The sequence below is a fragment of the Rana temporaria genome, chromosome 4 (genome assembly GCF_905171775.1).
Source record: "Rana temporaria chromosome 4, aRanTem1.1, whole genome shotgun sequence".
NCBI classification, from domain to species: Eukaryota; Metazoa; Chordata; class Amphibia; order Anura; family Ranidae; genus Rana; species Rana temporaria.
In genome coordinates, this window is record NC_053492.1 from 209,427,735 (window position 1) to 209,451,317 (window position 23,583).

The window sequence follows — 23,583 nt, forward strand, 5'->3', positions numbered from 1 at the left end:
ACAGGCTACAGTAGTAGAATGCAGAAGTAAGAAAAAACTCTTGAGCACCATGACTTATACATATATATTTTATTGTCTCATTTGCCTTTTTCTTCACTGTTGCAGCATATCATGGAGATAAATTGTCACTGTGTTTTGTCTCTTGTAGGCAAGTCAGGTGATGTACAGTCTGTTTATGGAGTTTAAAATGCATGGTTTAAAGTTTGATGTTGTGTTGAATTGTAGTGTGCATTTTTAGAGATGTAGTATGCATGAAATGTTTGCAATCTTCTACCTTCCATCGTTATAATAATTTAGGTAATGTAAGTATAATTTATGAACATTAAACATATAATATTAAATCCAGTACACACTAACCTCCCAGCATTGTATAGCGGCAGGTGTATTCTGGGTCAGATTCTGGTGTTTGTAAGTACCTTCCAAAAAATTATCAAACCTACTTCTTGAAATCCATGTGTATGTTATTTAAAACTACTGCTGCCCAGACATTCAGATTGTGGCCATTATATTACCAAATTAATTTTCAGCTAATATTCAGTGATATTAATGGTCATTGTTGCACATGTTTAATAATTACCCAGTAATTGAAAAATAAAGTTATGATTTTCTAATCTTCCCTTACAGCTGCCTTGCTTGTTAGTGCCTACAGGTAACTTAAGGACTTCAAGCTTTTGGCAGGCTTACATGGGAGAATGAAGCTGTATTTCAACAAGAAATTGGGCTCCACAGATTTCATACCATACAAATGGTATAATTGTACATTTGAACAGATTGTGATTTTCATGCCTGCACATTAAACACGATCTTAAATTAGAACAGTTCTCTGGCTTCTAAATTCTCATGACAAAATGTACATCTTCAAATTTGCCTTTACAGCGAGATTACATCTGTTCTTTTCGGAACTTTATGTTAACGATTAAGAATTGCTTTCTGTCTTTTTAATAGGAATTCATTCAACATTTTATAGAAAACTGTTTTTATTGTATGTTCAGGGTAAATACAATTAGTAGTTAGTACAGTGTTTTGTAGTATTGGTGGATGGAACTGTGTGGATAAATCATGCTTGATTAAAACGACGTTGAATTCTCATTAAAAGAGAAGTATGTTTTTATATTTTTTTTAAAACAAACCTTATACTCACCTAGGTGGATGCAGCATCGATCCGATGCTGCATCTGTCCCTGCTACCTCTGCATTTAGAATGGATTTATCAAACATTGCTGATCACTCAGTTCTTCCCTCTGCTCTGAGCAGAGAGCTGTGACTGTCATTCATTGGCTCTCTGCTCTGCCAGAGAGAGCTGGGTTCACACCGTTCCAAGCAGCCTGCAATATCTCATGCACTGCTCTAAGGACCCAGGTGCTTGCCTGGTCCCCAGCCAAAACAATCCCTAAAAAAAAAAAAAGTGGCGGCACATCCTGGAAGTAAAATCAGCTTTTGTATTAGAAATCCATAAAAGGATGAAACATGACACATACTGTCCAAAGGTGCTCAGTAGACGCGTTTCACACTCTCGTGCTTACTCATTACTAGTAATGAGTAAGCACAAGAGTGTGAAACACGTCTACTGAGCACCTTTGGACCGTATGTGTGTTATGTTTCATCTTTTTATGGATTTTAAATAAAGAAACTGCTTTTGTTCTCAGCCATTTGAGTTCTGGGCTTAGGAAGGGAGGGAGGGGATGGCTCAGTATCCCAACCGATCCAGCCATGTGGGTGGATCCAGACTGTAAAGTCAGGATCTTTCCCCAGCCTGGAGCGGCTGTGACATCAGCCAGGAGTAGGCTGGAGCCCGCTGTTAGCTTAGAAATGGGTCACAGGAGTGCAAAACGAACTGCAGTCCTGTCATCCTTATGGCCAAAAAGTTTTGCACTTTCAAACACAAAAATCTTCCAAATAGCATTGTGTCAAGTGCCTAGCTTGGGTCTGTCTGTGGGAGACCATGCATGCTACTTGACTGTGTATTTACTAGTCCAGTTTCCATTTAAGTCTCATTTATTCTTTTACCCTTACTGATCAGCTTGTGACTTTGTGTTGTTATCACAGAACCAGGATTCCAGCCCTGACCGCATTACACTCTACGGTTTAATGATGAAGCCAATCCAGCGCTTTCCTCAGTTCATCCTCTTGCTACAGGTGAATATCCTGTTCTTTTAAACATGTTACACTACATACATTCACATATGTGTCAATAAAACTATGAGAAGTAATTTAATTTACATGACCAAAAGGGAATATGCAGTATATTAAAGTATGGATTTTCTGCATTGTTTTAATTTATATGACCAAAGGAATGTACCGTGTTTCCCCCAAATAAAACCTGGGTCTTTATATTAGTTTTGGCAACAAAATACACAGTAGGGCTTATTTTCAAGATAGGTCTTACCATGTAATATGATGTCATCTCTCCCCCTCTCTCCCCCTGCCTGTCAGGAATCCTCAGTGTGAACTGAGTTAAAATGCTTGTAAAATGTGTGTGTTTCTGTAATAAAATTGAGCCAAATACCTTCGTTATAGCACCGCTCTGTGCTTCTGTGACACACCGGAGCTCTTATCTGCATTTATATTACAGAAACGCACACATTGTACATTATATACTACTGTAATAGAGTACATTATAGGATTTTACAAGCTTTTTAAACTAGGGCTTATATTTGGGGTAGGGCTTATATTGCAGCCCTCCTGGAAAATAACACTAGGTCTTATATTCAGGGTAGGTCTTATTTTCGGGGAAACACAGTATGTTAAATATGGATTCACAGCATTGTTTTATTTTCCTAAAGATGTTTCCAATCCTCAATAAATATGTATGAAAATACTGTGTCTAGCAGGATACAGCTTTTTATGGTGTAAGTGAATCATAATGTTTCCTTGTTTTATGATAGCAGTACATCTGTGTTGCTGCTCTGTACTGTATGTAACTTTATATGAAGGATGACAGTGGGCATATTTAAAGCAAACCTTAAAGTGTTACTAAACCCACAACAGTAAAATTGGTCTGTATATGCAGCATATAGCATGCTTGTTATACTCACTATGGAACTTAAGGGGTTAATTCTCTGCATTGTGTAAAAAGGCAGTTTTATCCTGTATGCACAGGTCCTCCCCTCCTGCACTGTCTATCTGGAGAAGGCCAGCCAATACAGGCAGGGTAGCCTATGTACACATGCTCAGTTGTGTCTTTTATGCTGAAGAGAACATTTACTTGTGGGCGTGTATACAGGCTGTAGTGGAAATCTCCTCCCACCAGAACTCTTGGCACTGGAGAAACTGTGCGGTTTATCATGTAACCATGGTATACAGATCATCCAAAAAGGTATATAGTGGCAGTATTTTAATGTTAAAATAAAATGTATAAGCTGTGGGCACTGTGGGGGGTAAACTATTTTGATATTACTGGGTTTAGTAACACTTCAACTAAAATATATATGAAGGCTTTCATTGCTCCTTAATAAGTTGGTTCCATGGGTGTCTATGGGTTTTGTAAAATCTATCAATTTTTTATTAGGATCTAGTGACATTGACTACGCATTTACAATATGCATAGTTTCACTTGCATTTAACAAGTGTAAAGGGATTTTATAGTGTAAGTGAAGAGAAACTATTATTCAAAAAGAAAAATTATAAAATGTAACATTTACAAAATAGGAAACATATTGAAGTTGGTATGTTAACAAGTTACTAGATGTTCCAAAATTATTCTTGCATAACATTTAAAGTGTAATTATGAATACAGTTCCCCCACTGTGTGCAAATATTGTTTTAATTTGTGCTATTTATGATATATATTACTTTCCTGTGGTCTTGGCTTCTATTCTGCAGGATATGTTGAAACATACGATAAAGGGTCACCCTGACCGGCTTCCTCTACAGATGGCTCTTACAGAGCTAGAAACACTAGCAGACAAACTCAACGAGAAGAAGCGGGATGCAGATCAACGCTGTGAAATCAAACAGATTGCCAAAGCAATAAATGAAAGGTATCTGAATAAGGTTGGTATGCTTTTTAGTTAAATAACTGGCCAGATGCTGGTCAGCCTTACACCACATTTATATTTAACTCAGTAGTAATTTTGTACTTGCAGTATTTTTGTAATTGTTTATTTTGGGCAAGGCACAAATAAATGCATAATATACAGTCCTCACGTTACAGTCATACACATAGCATCATAAGCAGTAAAGATAGAAGATAGAACAGTATACCATGTATCTGTGCTTCTGAGTGACAGATTGTAAGCATCTCTAGACAATAGGGATGGGCCGAACGGACCCCTGTTCGGTTCACACACAAACTTTCGAACACCGCAAAAGTTCGGACCAGAATAACAAACTCCATTAAAGTCAATGGGACCCGAACGTCAAATATCAAAAGTGCCCATTTTGAAGGCTTAAATGCAAGTAATTGGGCATACAATGGTTATAGGGGTCCGGGACCTGCCCTGGGGGACATGTATAAATTAAAAAATGTTTGTGAAAAATAAAATTTTTCAATGAGCAGTGATTTTTGGATTTTTAAAGTGAAAGCCTAAAAATGAAAAATTCCTTCCAATATAGTGCCTGGGAGGTCCCCTTAGTTTAACTGTGGCAGATCTGTACCAAGTCTAGAAGCTGCTGCAGCAATAATTGAATTTATAAAGCCAAAAAAAAAGTTTTTCCTGCAAGCTGCCTTTATTTTGCTCAGCAACAATTGGGGAGCCAGTGTGTATGATGAGGCCACAATGTAGTGCACTGGGAACAAAATTAAAGATTTTTTGGATACATTCTTGTGTCACTTTGACTTTGGATAGGAGTAAAGGGCCCGTTTAAAATTGGTCTTGGGGTGTCGTGGCGCCTTCCCACCGTAACCCTATAGAGATAATCTTGATGAAAGCAAGGATTTGGCTTGCTGTAAGAAATTGCAATGATATGCACCTGTCAAACAGGTGCTAAAAATTGGTCTTTGGGTGTCATGGCGCCTTCCCACCGTATCCCTATAGAGGTACTCTTGACGTAAGCAAGAATTTGCCTTGCTGTCAAAAACTGGTCTCTGCTTGTGTGACAGAGGATGAGGAAGGTTTAGTAAGCCAGTCCGCCACCTCCTCTGCATGCTGTGGCTGGATAGCATGAGCAAACTCACTAAACAGAGAAAATTATGCCCTGCCTGAGGACTGACCACCACCACGTCCACCTTTGCCTGTGGACACCTTTATAGCTGGCCCCCTTACAGTGCCAAGGGAATGTCTGCCTCTCCTTGTCCTCCCAGACATTATTGGGAATGAGGGGGTGGGGCTTAGAAAACAAATGTAAAGGAGAAGTTTAAATCTGTACGTAGATGCTCTTTAATCAATGTAAAGAGGTGTTTGGTGCCCATTACTTTGAGTACTCACACTACACAGACACACTCCACAGATACAATATAATATACTGCAATATAATGTGCCAAACGTACAGTGACGCACATAACTATATGGTGTTAAACTGGCAGTAACGCACTAAGAACTATATGGCGTTAAACTGGCAATAATGCGTGTAAAAAGATATGGCGTTAAACTGTCAGTAACGCACACAGAAGTAAATGGCGTTAAACTGGCAGTAACACAGTCAAATAGGCGGTGTTCAACTGTCACTACACTGACGCTATCTGAACTGTCCCTACTCTAGCTTTACACTAATGTCAAGATTACTGACACAGTCTCACTACACTACACTACATCTGAGCTGTCCCTACTCTACACTAATGTATGTATAAATGACACGGTCTCACTACACTACAGTGGAACTATCTGAATTGTCCCTACTCTAGCTGCACACTATGCAAAGCTGAATGATGGTCCTCCTCACTACACTCACACTATCCCCAGACTGACACTAAACTAATATTCTACACTGACAATTGAAGCAAAATAGCACAGTATAGTACACTAACTAATGGCACTGAACAGAGCCATGTTCTATCTCTCTCCACACCAAAATCACACTGATAATGGCTGCAATTGCAAGACTACTTTTATACTGTGGGGCGTGAATGAGCCATGATTGGATAAAGTCATGATGACATTGTCCAATCATGACTCTCACAGTTCTCTGTGCCCTGATTGGCTGAAGCTTTCACTGCTTCAGCCAATCAGGGCTTGCAATGCACTGTTCAGCCCCGCAATGCATTGTGGTCGGTTCAGGGGAAGCGAAAAAACATTCGAACGTCCCGGAAGTTCGGCTGTTTGCCGAACTACCGAACAGCAAAAGTTCGGCCCGAACTTATGCTCAGGCCGACCCGTTCGCCCATCCCTACTAGACAATATCCAGAATGCCTGACTCAACTAGCCTTTAAGTGCTCAGGAATAAAGTGAAGAGAAGTGAGGTGCTTCACATGTAGAAATAAAAATTAGGCTGTGTTCTGTATGGCAAGGAAAAAGGTAACGCCTGGTATTTCTTTATTCCAGTAAACATGGAATTAGATGTAAATTACAGAGAAAAACGTTGAAGTATTTAATTTGATCCTAATCTGATCAGGTTTTTCTTTTTTGGATCATGTAAAAAAATAAATGTAAAATCATGTAAAAAATAAAAATGTAATATATACTATATGGCAAAATATATATGGAGACCTGACTACCACACCTACCCAAGTGACCAAACCTTACCAAATTATTTAACAATTTTGCCTTTAAACATTGTAACGACAGTATGGTAAAGGTCTTTAATGCACATGGTTTTAAAGTGGGATGTCCAACAAACTCATAGGGGTGTGATTGTTAGGTGTACACAAACTTTGGCTGTTTAGTGTGCTACACACAGTACGCCGAAAAAAAAAAAAAACACTGAAAATTAGGTAGCTTGTTTACCGCCTTCCATTTTTATATTTGATCAGGTTATTAAACAGAATATGTAAAGAGTCAGATACTGGTCTAGGCAACGCTGTATCCTGGCCTAGGCCAACTAGGCCCAGGCCTAGGGCAGCACTTCACAGGGGGGCAGCACGGAAAGAGTCCCCGCCGGCTTGCGCTACACTGTTAGTGTAGCGCCAGTCTTATGGGGCGGACTGGGCTGAGAGGCAAATTAGTCTAGCGCCCCCATAAAGCGGCCACACTGCTTCCAGTATGTGGCCGGCATTCCGCAACTGTGTGTGTGGGGGGGGGGGGGCTGCTTCTAATTTTGACTGCCCAATCATTCTGGACCACAAACCTTCCTCACTGTGCTATATGTCTTGTGCTGCACCATTGGTATGGTTATATCTTCTTAGTCCTCTCCATAAAATTATCAGAAATCTGTGCTTAAAGTAGAACTATAGGCAACACTTTTTTTTTTTTTTTCATTTTGGATAAGTAAGAGAAGGCTATAGCCCTTGTCAGTTTATTTTTTTACCATCCCTGTCCTATTGCAGAGATTTCCCTTCACTTCCTGCCCCATAGCCAAACAGGAAGTGAGAGGAAATCTATGCAAATTAAGGGAATCCATCCCCCCCCCAGACCCTCAGAACTAGTGTCCCCACTCAAAAATTTCAGGGCGGATCTTAAACAGAAAGGGGTGTGGCCTTGACAGGAAGAGGTGGGTCATATTTAAATTCGGGGGTGCACAAGTTTAGTCAGGCCTAGGGCAGCACAAAACCTAAATACACCACTGGGTCTAGGGGCTATAGAAGGTGGTTACTATTTCAGCATATTACACACATGGGTAAGAAATGTATTTTACTGTGAATTGCATTTTAATTGGTTTCTTTAGGAACTGAAGCTTTCGGCATTAGTTATGCCTTATTTTCTTTACCCAAGATTGTAAAATAATATATAATTTTTTTTCTTGCAAATGGAGAAGCCATGCGTTACTGTTGGTATTCTGTACATATAATTCTGTATTTCCATGTGTTGTAAGCACTGCCCTTTTACAGTGATCATGGGCTATTAACTGTTCCTCATTCTCTAATCAGTAATTGGCAGGTCTTTGAAAATGGCTAATGCATTTACAAATTACATTGGAGATAGGGGAAAGCAAGTGAACACATGATACATCTATGTGCAGTTTAGCGTATAATAAAGTACATACTGTGTAGATGGATGGGAAACTGGTCAAGCAGTGGAATGGGGAAATATTTTATTGCTTTTAGTTTCAGGTATTCATTTTACCTTCACATTATCTATTTGCTTTATAGAGGTTCTGTCCAAAAAAAAAAAAAAAAATCTTTAAAAATTGGATTTTCTTTTCTCCCTAAATTTTTAGCTCCTTAGCAATGGAAATCGATATCTTGTTCGATCAGATGATATGGTAGAAACCGTGTACAACGAGAGGGGTGAAATCCTGAAAACCAAGCAGAGGCGTCTCTTCATGCTCAATGATGTGCTGATGTGTGCCACTGCTAGTAACAGGTAGGTTTCTACTCAAAAGTAGAGGACTGTAAAAAACAGGAACCCTTACCGTCATGATTTGATATGTGTACCATTTCATAACCATAGTGTCTCACGGCTTCATTAACTTCATGTTTACATGTTTTGAAATATTCATAAATAGTAGTACTCTTGTACTTTATACCTATATAGCACTTAAGAAAAGTCATTGTACTGTTCCTCCCTAAGCACTGTTAGCTGTAAGAATAAACTGAGAGTAGAAATATAAGTGGCCAGCAGATGGCATAAGTGAAGCATCTGCCTGATCAGTGATCTGCTGACAGATAAATGTTGCCTAAATAAAGGATACCTTCCTTTGTCATGAAGTACCGTAATGAAACAATCCGAAGTAAAAAATATCTGCTTTACATTTTCTCTTTTGTGTACACATCAGAAACCAAACAATGAGCCTTTCCGTTCTTGAACTTATATGGTTATGAAAATTCAAAGTAAGTGGTGCTAAAAAGAGAATAAATAACAGCTGGTAATGAGATCATCGGGATAAGAGTTTTTCCTTTTTCCATAACACACACATAATATAGCTAATTTTATGCTGGATAAAAATAAATTTGACTGTATTTGCTTGAGAATTAAAAAAACACTCCACCTATTGTTTCAGCACTGTGCGATTCAAAGCCCTATGAATTCCTGTTGCCATATTTTCCTTTCAGCTGAGGCTACATACAGCATACCATGCTTTGTTTCGGGTGAGCCCAGAACACACTAGAGTCTACCACAGCAGTCAGAGAGGGGGATTAATAATGTCACAACCTCAGACTTGGCTATTAAAATGAAGCTTTGTATTTATTGATAGAATACATTGCTTTCTCTGAATGACTGAGTGCCACTGTGATAGTCTACTGTCTCCCAGGTATGAGACAGGAAGTCTCAACTCGAACCCAGAACACAGTGCAGTATGCTGTATGTAGCCTGAGGCCCTGTACACACGTCCGAGGAACTCGACGTGCCAAACACATCGAGTTCCCCGTCGAGTTCTGTGTTGAAGCCGCCGAGGATCTCGGCGGGCCAACTTTCCTCATTGAACAACGAGGAAATAGAGAACATGTTCTCTATTTGGCCCGACGAGTTCCTCGTCGGCTTCCTCGGTGAAAAGTGTACACACGACCGAGTTTCTCGGCAGAATCCAGCTCCGATCGAGTTTCTGGCTGAATTCTGCCGAGAAACTCGGTCGTGTGTACGGGGCCTGAGACATATAGGGGTTTATTTACTAAAGTCAAATCCACTTTGCACTACAAGTGCAAAGTGCAATTGCTGTAGATCTGAGGGGGACATGCAAGGAAAATAAAAAACAGCATTTTAGCTTGTACATGATTGGATGATAAAATCAGCAGAGCTTTCCCTCAATTTAGATCTTCCCTTCAGATATAAAGTGACTGCACTTCCAAGTGCACTTGTAGTGGAAAGTGGATTTGCCTTTTAGTAAATCAACCCCATACCGTTTATACTGGACAATGGCCTCACATGTTGGTAAGGAACATAGTTAATTTGGGCCAAGCTGGCCCAAACAAACTATGTAAAGTAGGGCTCAAAATTTCAAGTTCTGAGCCACCAGCCAGGTCTTAAGAGTTACTCGCCACCAGTTGAACCACCCAACCCCTACCCTGCCACGCCCCATCCCTAATTCCACCCCTAAACACAGTTTTTATTGCTGTTAGCTCGCCCATAGTGGAGGTTTTCTTGTATAATTAGCTTGGTTATTACTGACACCGAGACAGAAACAAAGAGGAAAACCTAACATTGGTCATAAGAGCAAGAAGTAAGGGTAAATCATCCAACTGAGACAAATATTCCAGTTACCACGGTTGGTAATTCCCCTCCCTTCCTGTTGTACCTCCAAGACAGAAACTGAAGGGAAATCTCCCTAGTCTGACACAGACAGCAAAAAACAACAACCTAATAATGATTTTAACCTTCCCTTCTCTATCTAAGGCAGGGGTAGGCAACCTCGGCCCTCCGGCTTGTTTTGAAACTACAAGTCCTATGAGATATTGCAAGACTCTGACAATCGCAGGCATGACTCCTAGAAGCAGAGGCATGATGGGATTTGTAGTTTCACCACAGCTGGAGTGCTGAGGTTGCCTACCCCTGATCTAAGGGTTCAGTTACATTATCTCCATTGTTCTGTGTTAATCTATATTTTTTTGTACCCTATTTACACCACAACACTGCTTTGAAGTGGGTTAGTTGTGTACTGCATAAAAATGCAGACGTTGGGCTAGATTCAGCATTGAATTACGCCGGCGTATCTATAGATACGCCGCGTAAATTCAAAGCTGCGCCGGCGTATCTTCTTTCTGTATTCAGAAAGCAAGATACGCCGACATTAGCCTAAGATCCGACTGGCGTAAGTCTCTTACACCGTCGTATCTTAGGGTGCATATTTACGCTGGCCGCTAGGTGGCGCTTCCGTCGTTTTCGGCGTAGAATATGCAAATGACCTAGATACGCCGATTCACAAATTTACGTACGCCCGGCGCTATTTTTTTACGTCGTTTACGTTAGGCTTTTTCGGCATAAGGTTGCTCCTGCTATTATGAGGCGTACGCAATGTTAAGTATGGATGTCGTTCCCGCGTCAAATTTTGTAATTTTTACGTCGTTTGCGAATAGGGCTGGACGTAATTTACGTTCATGGCGAAACCAATGACGTCCTTGCGGCGTACTTTGGAGCAATGCACACTGGGAAATTCCACGGACGGCACATGCGCCCTTCGGGAAAAACGTCAATCATGTCGGGTCACCACCCATTTACATAAAACACGCCCCCCTCATACTCATTTGAATTAGGCTCGCTTACGCCGGCCCCATTTACGCCGCAACTTACGGAGCAAGTGCTTTGTGAATACTGCACTTTCCCGTGTAAGTTGCGGCGGCGTAGTGTAAATAACATACGCTACGCCCGCACAAATTTACGCCGGGCTACGTGAATCTAGCCCGTTTGTATCTTTACACAGAGCAAGGCACTGCAACACAGTGCCATTTTGTGATACTTCAATAATAAAAAAAAAAGCCTAAACAATACCTTGCATTGTAACAACTTTCTCTGTCCCTGCCCAACAGGCAGTAGCCCACACAAGTTTTACAGTATTAACATGCCCATGAAACAAACAAACAAAAAGGTTTGACTATACATACACTTTCAACTTTTCACTACCGCCATACATCTTTAAACTTTGAAGTGGTGGCATTCAATGCCAGTGAACATCAGCTCTGTACACAGCATTCACAGACACAAAGCCAATCCAAGTGGCTCTGAACCTTGTGATCTCTGTGATTGGTGAAAGATAGATAGGCAAATCACAGATGTTAACAGTGTAGTTCTCATATCTGTAATCTATCCCTTTTACTATGAAGAGAGGAACTAATGAATTAAAGCGGGGGTTCACCCTATAAAAAAAAAAAAAAAAAAATGTTTCTTCTAGCATCAAATTCGGCATAGTAGCGCTAGCCTGTCTTAATTTTTTTATCCCCGTACTCACAGTGTAATCGTACATAGAAGATTCCGACTGCCCACGGGGAATGGGCGTTCCAATCCAGACGGAAGGTGATTGACGGCCGGCTCTGGCGCGTCACGCTTCTCCGGAAATAGCCGAAACAGGCTTGGCTCTTCACGGCGCCTGCGCATAGTCTGTGCGCAGGCGCCGTGAAGAGCCGAGACCTACTCCGGCTGTCTTCGGGGAGCGTGACGTGCCAGAGCCGGCCGTCAATCACCCTCCCTCTTGAAAGGAACGCCCATTCCCCGCGGGCAGTCGGAATCTTCTATGTACGATTACACAGTGAGTACGGGGATAAAAAAATTAAGACAGGCATACTGTAGCTCGCGCTACTATGCCGAATTTTATGCTAAAAAGTTGTTCTGCAGGGTGAAACACCGCTTTAATATCTGTGTAGCTGCAAGTAGTTTTTAACACTTTCACCCCTCCAATCTCTACCTGTACATCTTAACTAAATTTTGCCTCCACCCTCCCACTGTATGTGACCTGTATATTAAACCCCTTTTCCCACCTCTTTCCTCTGTGTATGACCTGTATGCACTATATCTATTACCACCTCAATACCAACACGTTTCTTTATTTTCATAGATTTGTGGCAAAAAAAATGTGATCACCTTGGTGTGTCTACTTTCCAAAGAAACATTTTAGGGGTGTTTCATTTTAACAATCAGAAAGAGAACTGTTTTTCCTTTTGTTAAAGTTTGGTCCTTTTTTCCTTTTATATAGTAAAAAAAAAAATTATATAATTTTTTTTTGAATGCAGTGTTGCATGATGGAGTAATTGTCATAAAGTATCACAGCACTAACGACTGAAAAATGTCCTTCCAATGATGGAGTTCTACAGGCTGGCAATCAAGTGGTTATGTATAGGGTTATATGAGATATACCGGGTAGATCTGTCTCAGAAGGGGGTATGTCTCTCTGAAGGTCTGAAGGTCCAAAGCCCCCTGCTGAGTAAGACCTATAACTTTGCAACAGCTCATGCTCCCTTCTGATTGGCAAACTCTAGCTATAACCAATTATGTGTATTTCTCTTCACATTTACATCATTATTTTCAATATCCTACTATTTTGTACATTTTCTGACATTTTCCATAATTATACTTTGATGTTACTAAACCACTTTCAGCCTCAATCAGCTTAAATTGTGTTTAAGACCTTTTAAAGTATCCCTAAATGCTGGCTGTCTTTAATGAATTCTGAATCTGAACACACAGAATTCCAATACACTGTGACAATTTATTAAATCCATATGCTTTTCTTTTTAGATCTTCCAATGAAGGCAATAACATGGTAACAGAAGGCCAGAAATACTTACTAAAATGGAGTGTGCCTCTTGATCACGTAGAGGTTATTGAATATGGGGAAAGTGAGGAGCAAGGAAATCCGTCTCGATTTTCCTCCGTACATGCATCTGAAAAGGTCATTTGTCCCAATCCAAGTAAGTGTACATACCGGTAATACATTTAGTGAACAAAGGGCATGCTCTGGAATGTCACTGCAAGCATGATTCTTCAGATATGGTATAGTTGGTTATTCACTTTTAAATTCCTAAATTGTGTGTGTTTTTATTTGTTATTAATAGTAAATGTATGCCCTTAGTTATGTCTGTTTTTTTAACCCTGTGTGGGTGTAATGTTCACTTCTTTCAGGATAGGCCTAATTCACACTGGCACTCCTGTGTTTAGCTTTTTCGTGTGGTACCCATGTTTAGGGCCTCGTGTGCTCAGAAGATCTGTGCTCTAGACCTTTGTAGGGCCTTAAGCCTCTTTCACACAGGCGGCTGTTCTGCTGCTGTTAAAAGCATGTTTTGTTATTTGAAATTCCAAGACTCCAGGCACGATCACTTGCAGTTGTACTTTGCGATTAGCAGCGTTTACGTGTGCTTACATGAGTTCTTGCCATGTATGATGTGCTTCCTGTTTTTCTTTCCTCATTGTCACTGCTATCCGCAGTTGAAATAGTACACTGCGATTTACCTGTGGTTATGTGCAGATAGCTGTGCTAAATTAGTCCTGGACGCAGTCAAATATATTTTTTCTAACCTCACAAAATCCATGTAACGAAACCATTGCCAAACGCAGTGTGTGAATGGGGCCATAGAAAATCATTGTGTGAGTTTAGGTGCGGGAGATAACTTCATCTATGATACGCTAAAATCTGAATTGTATCCGCCTGTGTGAAAGGGGCCTTATGCCCTGTACACACGATCGGTTCGTCTGATGAAAACGAAGCGATGGATTTTTTCATCAGATATCCGATGAAGCTGACTTTCATCAGTCTTGCCTACACACCATCGGTTAAAAATCGGATCGTGTCCAAACACAACAACGTGCAGATAAAAATTAAGTTCACTGCTTCCGAGCATGCGTGGACTTGATTCTGAGCATGTGTGGATTTTTGGCCGATGGATTTCCCCACAAATGATCGTTTTTTTCTATCGGTTTTTTAACCATATGAAAAATTTAAAACCGGTTCTATTTTTTTTCACCGATGGGGGAAAAAAACTGATGGGGCCCAGACACAATCGGTTCGTCTGATGAAAATGGTCCATCGGTCCGTTTTCATCAGACGAACCGATCGTGTGTACAGGGCATTACAGTATTATTTGTACAGCTTTCAGCCTTGTTCAGCCCCAGCCTGCCAAATATTTTGACAGGTTGCCTGCAGTGGTGTTGGATGTTGCACCTGCCAATCCTGGGTGCAATAAAGCGCCTGGAGGGAGGCATTGCAGCTGAATGGCTCAGTGTGCAAGGGCCTAAAAACAAATTGCCACTAATGAAGTGTGTGACGTGTGGTGGCTGCAGCATTAGGGAACTTTTACTTTCATTCGGCTGGTACAATACAATAAGCCCTGAACTTCTGGAGCTGAAACTACAGATCTGGCTGTAATACACTGATCACAGCAAGTCACTCATTCAGCACTTCTTCCATTCAGAAAACACTTTGCATTCTTTTCACAGAATACAAGCATTTTGTGATTGGCTAAGGGGGAATTGTGACATTCATCTGCACCACCTCCATTCAGAATGTCCTCCAAGTTGGGCACTTACTGTACTGTGTGGGCAGCAACAGCCACGTGTGTCACTCACTTCATTAGTGGCAATTTATTTTTTAGAGTGCAAATGTCCGAATTCATTTTTGATTACAGTTCAGCTTTCAGTTTGATGAGTTTGTGTCCTTATTTAATTAGAATTTTCAGAGCAGAGATTACTGTGTCCCGATAAAGAGGGAAATATTATGCTGTCTGTTGAGATGATTTACATTGACATTGCAGTAACTTTTAGTTTTATAACAATGGTGAATTTATCTGTTTCTTTAATTTTCACAAAATGCAAAACTCTGAACCAGGGGCATAAAGTATCTCACAAAAGTGAGTACACACCTCACATTTTTGTAAATATTTTTTATTATATTTTTTCTTGTGACCAAATGACACTTTGCTACAAAGTAAAGTAGTGAGTGTACAGCTTGTATAACAGTGTAAATTTGCTGTCCCCTCAAAATAACTCAACACACAGCCATTAATGTCAAAAACCGCTGGCAACAAAAGTACACCCCTAAGCGAAAATGTCCAAATTGGGCCCAAAGTGTCAATGTGTTGTGTGGCTACCATTATTTTCCAGCACTACCTTAACCCACTTGGGCATGGAGTTTACCAGAGATTCACAGGTTGCCACTGGAGTCCTCTTCCACTCCTCCATGATGACATAACAGAGCTGGTGGATGTTAGAGATCTTGCGCTCTTCCACCTTCCATTTGTGAATGCCCCACAGATGCTCAATGAGGTTTAGGTCTAGAGACATGCCTGGCCAGTTCATCACCTTTGCTCTTAACTTCATTAGCAAGGCAGTGGACAACTTCTTTAGCAAGCACTGCCTTCACCCACTTGGGCATAGAGTTCACCAGAGCTTCACAGGTTGCCACTGGAGTCCTCTTCCACTCCTCCATGACAACATAACTGAGCTGGTGGATGTTAGAGACCTTGCGCTCCTCCACCTTCCATTTGAGGATGCCCCACAGAGGCTCAATAGGTTTTAGGTTTGGAGACATACTTGGCCAGTCCATCACCTTAACCCTCTGCTTCTTTAGCAAGGCAGTGGTCATCTTGGAGGTGTGTTTGGGGTTGTTATCATGTTGGAATACTGTCCTGCGGCCCAGTCTCTGAAGGGAGGGGATCATGCTCTGCTTCAGTATGTCACAGTACATGTTACCATTAATGGTTCCCTCCATGAACTGTAGCTCCCCAGTGCCGGCAGCACTCATGCAGCCCCAGACCATGACACTCCCACCACCATGCTTGACTGTAGGTAGGACACACTTGTCTTTGTACTCTTCACCTGGTTCCTGCCACACAAGCTTGACACCATCTGAACCAAATACGTTTATCTTGGTCTCATCAGACCACAGGACATGGTTCCAGTAATCCATGTCCTTAGTCTGCTTGTCTTCAGCAAACTCTTTGGCAGACTTTCTTGTGCATCATCTTTAGAAGAGGCTTCCATCTGGGATGACAGCCATGCTGATCAATTTGATGCAGTGTACGGTGTATGGTCTGAGCACTGACAGGCTGACCCCCCACCCCTTCAAACTCTGCAGCACTCATATGTCTATTTCCCAAAGACAACCTCTGGATATGATGCTGAGCATGTGCACTCAACTTCTTTGGTCGACCATGGCAAGGCCTGTTCTGAGTGAAACCTGTCCTGTTAAACCGATGTATGGTCTTGTCCACCGTGCTGTAGCTCAGTTTCAGGGTCTTGGCAATCTTCTTATAGCCTAGACCAGGGATCCTCAAACTACGGCCCTCCAGCTTTTGTAGAACTACACATCCCATGAGGCATTGCACCACACTGACCTTCACAGACATGACTACAGTAGGTGCACGCGATATTGTGTCAATCTCGCTCCCTTTCTCGGCGAGATTGAGCACCTACGAGCCCCATCGCGGGAGCCAGCGCCGAGCTGGCTTGCCGCGATAGAGACAAAGCCGCCATAGAAGCGACGGGAGATCCGACTTGGATTCCCGCCAATTCTACACGTGTGCGACGTTTGTTATGAATCCTGAGGGGGAAGTCCCCGCCGGATTTTAAATAAAAATCCGGCATGGGTTCCCCCCTCAGGAGCATACCGGGCCCTTAGGTCTGTTATGGGTTGTAAGGAGAGCCCCCCCTACGCCAAAAAAACGGCATAGGGGGTCCCCCTACAATCCATACCAGACCCGTATCCAAAGCACTTTACCCGGCCGGCCAGGAAAGGAGTGGGGACGAGCGAGCGCCCCCCCCTCCTGAGCCGTACCAGGCTGCATGCCCTCAACATGGGGGGGTTGGGTGCTCTGGGGCAGGGGGGCGCACTGCGGGGCCCCCCCACCCCAGAGCACCCTGTCCCCATGTTGATGAGGACAGGGCCCCTTCCCGACAACCCTGGCCGTTGGTTGTCGGGGTATGCGGGCGGGAGGCTTATCGGAATCTGGGAGCCCCCTTTAATAAGGGGGCCCCCAGATACCCGCCCCCACCCTAAGTGAATGGATATGGGGTACATCGTACCCCTACCCATTCACCTGGAGGAAAAATGTTAAAGTCAATAAACACAACACAAGAGTTTTTAAAATAATTTATTAGTCTGCTCCGGAGGCCGCCCCCTGTCTTCTTTAGCTCTGTTTACCAGGGGGGGCTTCTTCTTTGACGTCTTCGGGTGGGGGCCGCTCTTCGCCGCCGTCCGGTTCTCTTCCACCGCCGGGGGGGGTCGCTTTTATAAAAGCGCCCACTCCTCGGCGGGTTTCCTCCGACGTCTTCGGCGGGGGGTGGTGTGCTTCTTCTTCCGCTATCCGGGGGGTCTTCTTCGGCTATCCGGGGGGTCTTCTTCACTTTCCGGGGGTCTTCTGCTATGTTCGCCGCTCTCCGCTGTTGACTCGGCGCACCCCGGTTCTTCCTCCAGCTGTCCGGTGCCTTCTCCTTCAGCGCTGAACGTCTATCTTCTTCTTCCGTGCTGTGACATATTCTTCTTCTTCCGGGCTGTGACGTCATCTTCTTCTCTTCTCCAGATGTTGACACGCCGGCTCTTCTCGGTGAAATGACGGATGCGCAGCTTGCATCGGACCTATATAGGCCTCACAGTACCATCATGCTCTGTACCTACCCATGTGATACCTACCCACGTGGGTAGGTATCACATGGGTAGGTACCAGAGCATGATGGGATTGTGAGGTCTATATAAATCCGATGCAAGCCGCGCACCCGTCATTGCAGCGAGGAAAGGCGACGTGTCAACATCGGGAGAAGAAGAGAAGTGAAGAACATGACGTCACAGCACGGAAGAAGAACTCACAGCACGGAAGGAGAAGAAGACGTACAGCACGGAAGAAGAAGGCACCGGACAGCGAGAGGAAGAACCGGGGTGCGCCGAGTCAACAGCGGAGAGCGGCGAACATAGGAGACCCCCGGAGAGTTGAGAAGACCCCCCGGATAGCGGAGAAGACCCGTCGGGATAGCGGAAGAAGAAGCCCCCCCGCCGGAGACGCCGGAGGAAACCCGCCGGGGGGTGGGGGCTTTTTTAAAAGCGACCCCCCCGGCGGTGGAAGAGAACCAGACGCTGGCCCCCACCCACCCGAAGACGTCACAGAAGAAGCTCCCCCTGGTAAAAGAGCTAATAAAGAAGACAGGGGGAGCCTCCGGAGCAGAAAAATTAATTATTTTAAAAACCCTTGTGTGGTGTGTTTATTAACTTTGACATTTTTCCTACAGGTGAATGGTTAGGGGTACGATGTTCCCCATATCCATTCACTTAGGGTGGGGGGCCGGTATCTGGGGGCCCCCTTATTAAAGGGGGCTCCCAGATTCCGATAAGCCTCCCGCCCGCATACCCCGACAACCAACGGCCAGGGTTGTCGGGAAGGGGCCCTGTCCTCATCAACATGGGGACAGGGTGCTCTGAGGTGGGGGGGCCGCAGTGCGCCCCCCTGCCCCAGAGCACCCAACCCCTCCATGTTGAGGGCATGCAGCCTGGTACGGCTCAGGAGGGGGGGGGGCGCTCTTTTGTCCCCACTCCCTTCCTGGCCGGCCGGGTAGCGTGCTTTGGATACGGGTCTGGTATGGATTGTAGGGGGACCTCCTACGCCGTTTTTTTCGGCGTAGGGGGGGCTCTCCTTACAACCCATAACAGACCTAAGGGCCCGGTATGCTCCTGAGGGGGAACCCATGCCGGATTTTTATTTAAAATCCGGCGGGGACTTCCCCCTCAGGATTCATAACAAACGCCGCACACGTGTAGAATTGGCGGGAATCCAAGTCAGATCTCCCGTCGCTTCTATGACGCGCTTGCTGGGATGTGCTGTCACTATTCCAGTGAGTGCGAGATCTCGGCACCATGTCGCCGAGAATCAGCGCGATGCTGTCATGCTAAAAACACAATATCACAAACACCTACTGTATGCATGATGGAAATTGTAGTTCCTGAACAACTGGAGGGCCGTAGTTTGAAGACCCATGGCCTAGACCATCTTTATGTAGAGCAACAATTCTTTTATTTTTTTAAGATCCTCAGAATTCTTTGCCATGAGGTGCCACGTTGAACTTCCAGTGACCAGATTGAGTGAGAGCGATAACACGAAATGTAACACACCTGCTCCCCATTCACACCTGAGACCTTGTAACACTAACGTGTCACATGACACCAGGGAGGGAAAATGGCTAATTGGGCCCAATTTGGACATTTTCACTTAGGAGTGTACTCACTTTTGTTGCCAGTGGTTTAGACATTAATGGCTGTGTGTTAAATTATTTTGAGGGGACAACAAATTTACACTGTTATACAAGCTGTACACTCACTACTTTACAATGTAGCAAATTGTAATTTCTTCAGTGTTGTCACATGAAAAGATATAATAAAATATTTACAAAAATGTGAGGGATGTACTCACTGTTGTGAGATACCGTACCTGTAAGGAAGAAAAAAAGGAATACTTGCACATCCTGCTGTTTTACGTACCACTCAAAGCTGTTCTGATCTAGAAAAATGTCCCCTTAGGTCTTCAGGATGGCCGACACTTCTGGCTGTGTTGATCTTTGTGTTCCTGTGCACTGGTTCCTGCCAGAAGCAAAGGCAGAGCTCAGCAGGAGGAACCATAAAGGTCGAGACATGCAACCCAGAGGCGATTAAATTCGCATGTGCTGCGCTATATAAGTTTTCATTCATTCATTCATGCAGAAGTATTGGTTTCCTTGTGAAATCCAGGGACATTTTCTTAGAACTGGAGCAGTGTTTAGTGACACAGGCAACAGGAAAGGTTAGTATTCTGTTTTCTTCTTGATTCAGAGTTTTATATTATGTGACAGGGTTTCTTTAACGCCGATATACGTCGGCAGAAGGTCACGGCTGGGCACAAGCACGTACCTGTACGTTGCCTTTAAGAGCCCAGCCGGGGGGTCGCGAGCGCGTCACCGGCGGCACGCTCACGACCCGGTCTGAAGCACCATGACCGCTCCCGCGGGACCCGATCACCGCCGGTGTCCCGCAATCGGTCACAGGAGCTGAAGAACGGGGAGAGGTGTGTGTAAACACACCTTCCCTGTTCTTCTGTGTGGCAGTGACACTGATTGTCTGTTCCCTGATATAGGGAACGATGATCAGTGACATCACACCTACAGCCACGCCCCCCTACAGTAAGAATCACTCCCTTAGGGCACACTTAACCCTTTAGCGCCCCCTAGTGGTTAACCCCTTCACTGCCATTGCCATTTCTCTTCCGTTCATAGACGGACACAGCCTTCATTGACATTAGGGTTATGCTTCTTCCTACCAGGAGAGTTTAGGCAGAATTTAACAGCACTTAAAGTGTTAAAACCTTTCCTTCGTGCCGCTCCTCCCAGGGGGCGTGGCTCCCCCAGGCATAACCCACACCCTGCTCTAGGAGCCTCAGTCTTTTTCTGCCTAACGACAGGAGAGGAGTCAGGCGCTTCTGGAGTTTTTTTCTTGCGATTTTTCTCGCTTTTATTATTTTGTTCCTGCATTTTTGAATCCTGTGATTCTTCTATCAACAGCCGACTGGGTGACAGGCTGGGTCTTGACTCTTGTAGTCCCCCCATGTTCAGCCATCGAGCGCGTGCCGGCCCTTAGCTCAGCTTTGGGACGTCCACGACAGCCTCGTTGCTCCAGGGGCGGCCGGGGAATTTCGGTTCTAGGGCACACATATGACCGGTCTCTATGGCTTTGTCACAGTGTGTCTGGCCGACAGCCATGCCGTTTACGGACGTTGTTTCTGTCTGGGATACCTCCAGCCGGGTAGTCGCAGGACGGGTAAGTAGTGGCCCCTTACTCAGGTAAATGGTCTGGCTGGAATGTTTCCCTGGGGAGGTCGACTGAGGGTCCGCCCTGCTTTCCTCTCTCCCCTTCCTCTCCCTCCTTCCCCTGACTGGGTAGTGGCTGTGAAGGGGGGCCTCCTGGGTTTTCTTTATTACCACCGGTACCCGTGTGTTGTTGGGGGACTGTGTTGTTACTCTGGGGGGTGCTGCTGTGTGCTGCTGTGTTCTATGAGGTAATTTTTACCTCAGACGGCGGCCATCTTGGAAATCTCCTTGGTAACGCTGTGATTCTTCCATGAGGTGACAGACACAGCACAGCCTCTGGTATCTTGTACCAGTTTTAGTGCTGTAACAGTTTTAGTGCTGTGAAACGCTGTGAATCTTCCTTGAGGTGACAGACACATCACAGCCAGCACATCAGAGCACACCTCAGGTTTTTCAGCTCTCTCTGCAGCTGGGTGGGGTGGTGAATACCAGGGGCCCCATGCTCTGCAATAGCAGCAAGGAGGTGACCAGTGGGTTTTTTTTTGTCCTGCCTTGCAGGGTGGGTGACTCAGCGCTGACACTATGGAACCTGAGCCAGGTCTCCCTCTCAAGCTATGCCTGAGTTAACCCTTAACGCCCCTTCCCCTGCCACATCTGTTATGTTGGCTGTCCTGGGTTTCTTGCCAGGTTTGAAGCAGCTAGTGCCCGGATGGGGGGTAAAAAGCGCCCCCTCCCTGAGCCTGCTTCTGGGGATGTCTCTGACACAGAATCGCTGTTTTTTCTGGTTCTGTTATGTCAGAGGCTGCGGGTTTAACCCTTATGGATAGTGAGGATGACTCTGCTGCAATCAGTTGCTGGCAAGAATTTGTTGGAGCTCTTGTTTCTGCGGTGCGTGAGACTCTAAAAATTGAGGATGTGGTGAAGACACCTCTGTGTCAGTACCAGCAGACTACCACGCACCGCTGAAGTGTTTCCTTGTGTTCCTTATTTGGTCAATATGTTATACAAGGAATGGAATGCACCGCATAAAGTTTGTCAAAAAACTTTGCAACCCGTTACCCCCTTGAGGGCGGCTTTAAAAAAAAAAAAAAAAGTAGGGCTCTCTTCCGCCAGTGGACCCCCCTGTGTCCAGACTGCGCAAGGCCACCACGTTGCCTGTGGAAGGGGCTCCTGCATTTCAGGATCCCGCTGATAGGAGAGTGGAGGCCGTGGCCCGCTCCCTATTCACGGTGGTGGGTTCGGCGGTGAGGCCGGCTCTGGCCGGGGCCCTGGTCAGGCCCTGACTAAAGGGGCAAAGCTCCTGCTGCAGGAGCTGGAAGAAGGGGCTTCCGAATCCTCTAGGGACCTGGCTGAACAATTGGTTCAGGGTCAAAATTTTCTCTGCGAGGCGGCCATGGATACGATCCGGGGCTTCCGTCTATGCAGTGGTTCTGCGCCGCCTTGTGTGGCTGAAGAGCTGGTCTGCGGACTAGTCCTCTAAGGTGGCCTTGGTGATGGCCGTTAAGGGTGAACAGTCCTTTTGGGACTTCCCTGAATGGCATCATTGAGGATGCCACGGGTGGTAAGTGCATGCTGTTCCCACGGTCTGGGAAGGGCTAGGGACCTCGCCCTGTGCAAGGACCCACCTTGCCTACCTCCGAGCGTTTTTTTGCCCCCCCTCTGCGGTGGGGGTAGGTCTACATGGTGCTTGAATCCCCACTGCGGGGTAGCAGCGCACCTGATACCGCATGCCTAACAAGTCTGCGGACATACCTGCTTCCGCCTGAAGGTCTGCTCCCGCCCGTGTCTCGGGTGGGAGACTGGCTTCGCATTGCGAAGGGGCTGTCCAGGATCTTCTGGTCAGGGGAGTGATTGTGCCAGTTCCCTCGTTGGAACGGTCTCTGGGTTTTTACTCCATTCTGTTTGTGTCCCCACGGAGGATGGGGCCCGGTCAATCCTGGGCCTCAAGTCCCTTGTTTGTTTTGTCAAGGTGCAAACTTTTAGGTGGTGTCGATTCGCTTGGTAATAGCGGCACTCCATCAGGGGGATTTTCTGGCATCCTTGGATGTCATGAACGTGTACCTGCATATCCTCCAACCACCGGAGATTCTGTGCTTTGCGGTCGGGGGGGACCATTTTCAATTGGTGTCCTTCCCATTCGGCGGGTTTTTGCCAAGGTGCTCGTCCCGATACTGGCCCGGCTGTGACAGCGGGGGTTTGTTATCATGGGATGTCTGGACGACATTCTCCTACGAGCTTCTTCGAGCTCTGCATTGGTGGAGCCGTGTCTATCACGTGTCATGCTCTCCGAGTGTTTGGCTGGTTTTTGGATTGTCCTGAAATCAGGGTTGATTCCGTCTCATGGACTGGAATACCTGGGACTAGTCCTGGATTCCGCCGGGGCGGGAGTGTTTTTCTCCTAACGGAAAAACTTCAGACTCTGCTATCTGCTG

At 44.9% G+C, this 23,583-nt stretch overlaps 1 protein-coding gene across 1 annotated transcript in view; it reads left to right on the forward strand.

The window, feature by feature from the left end:
• ARHGEF10 (Rho guanine nucleotide exchange factor 10) overlaps positions 1–23,583 on the forward strand; it is a 212,574-nt gene that overhangs the window by 102,435 nt on the left and 86,556 nt on the right. Inside the window, exons 15-18 of the mRNA XM_040349804.1 lie at positions 2,046–2,135; positions 3,822–3,992; positions 8,190–8,335; positions 13,136–13,308. Of these exons, the coding sequence (XP_040205738.1) occupies positions 2,046–2,135; positions 3,822–3,992; positions 8,190–8,335; positions 13,136–13,308 (580 nt within the window). The remainder of the gene's footprint in view (positions 1–2,045; positions 2,136–3,821; positions 3,993–8,189; positions 8,336–13,135; positions 13,309–23,583) is intronic.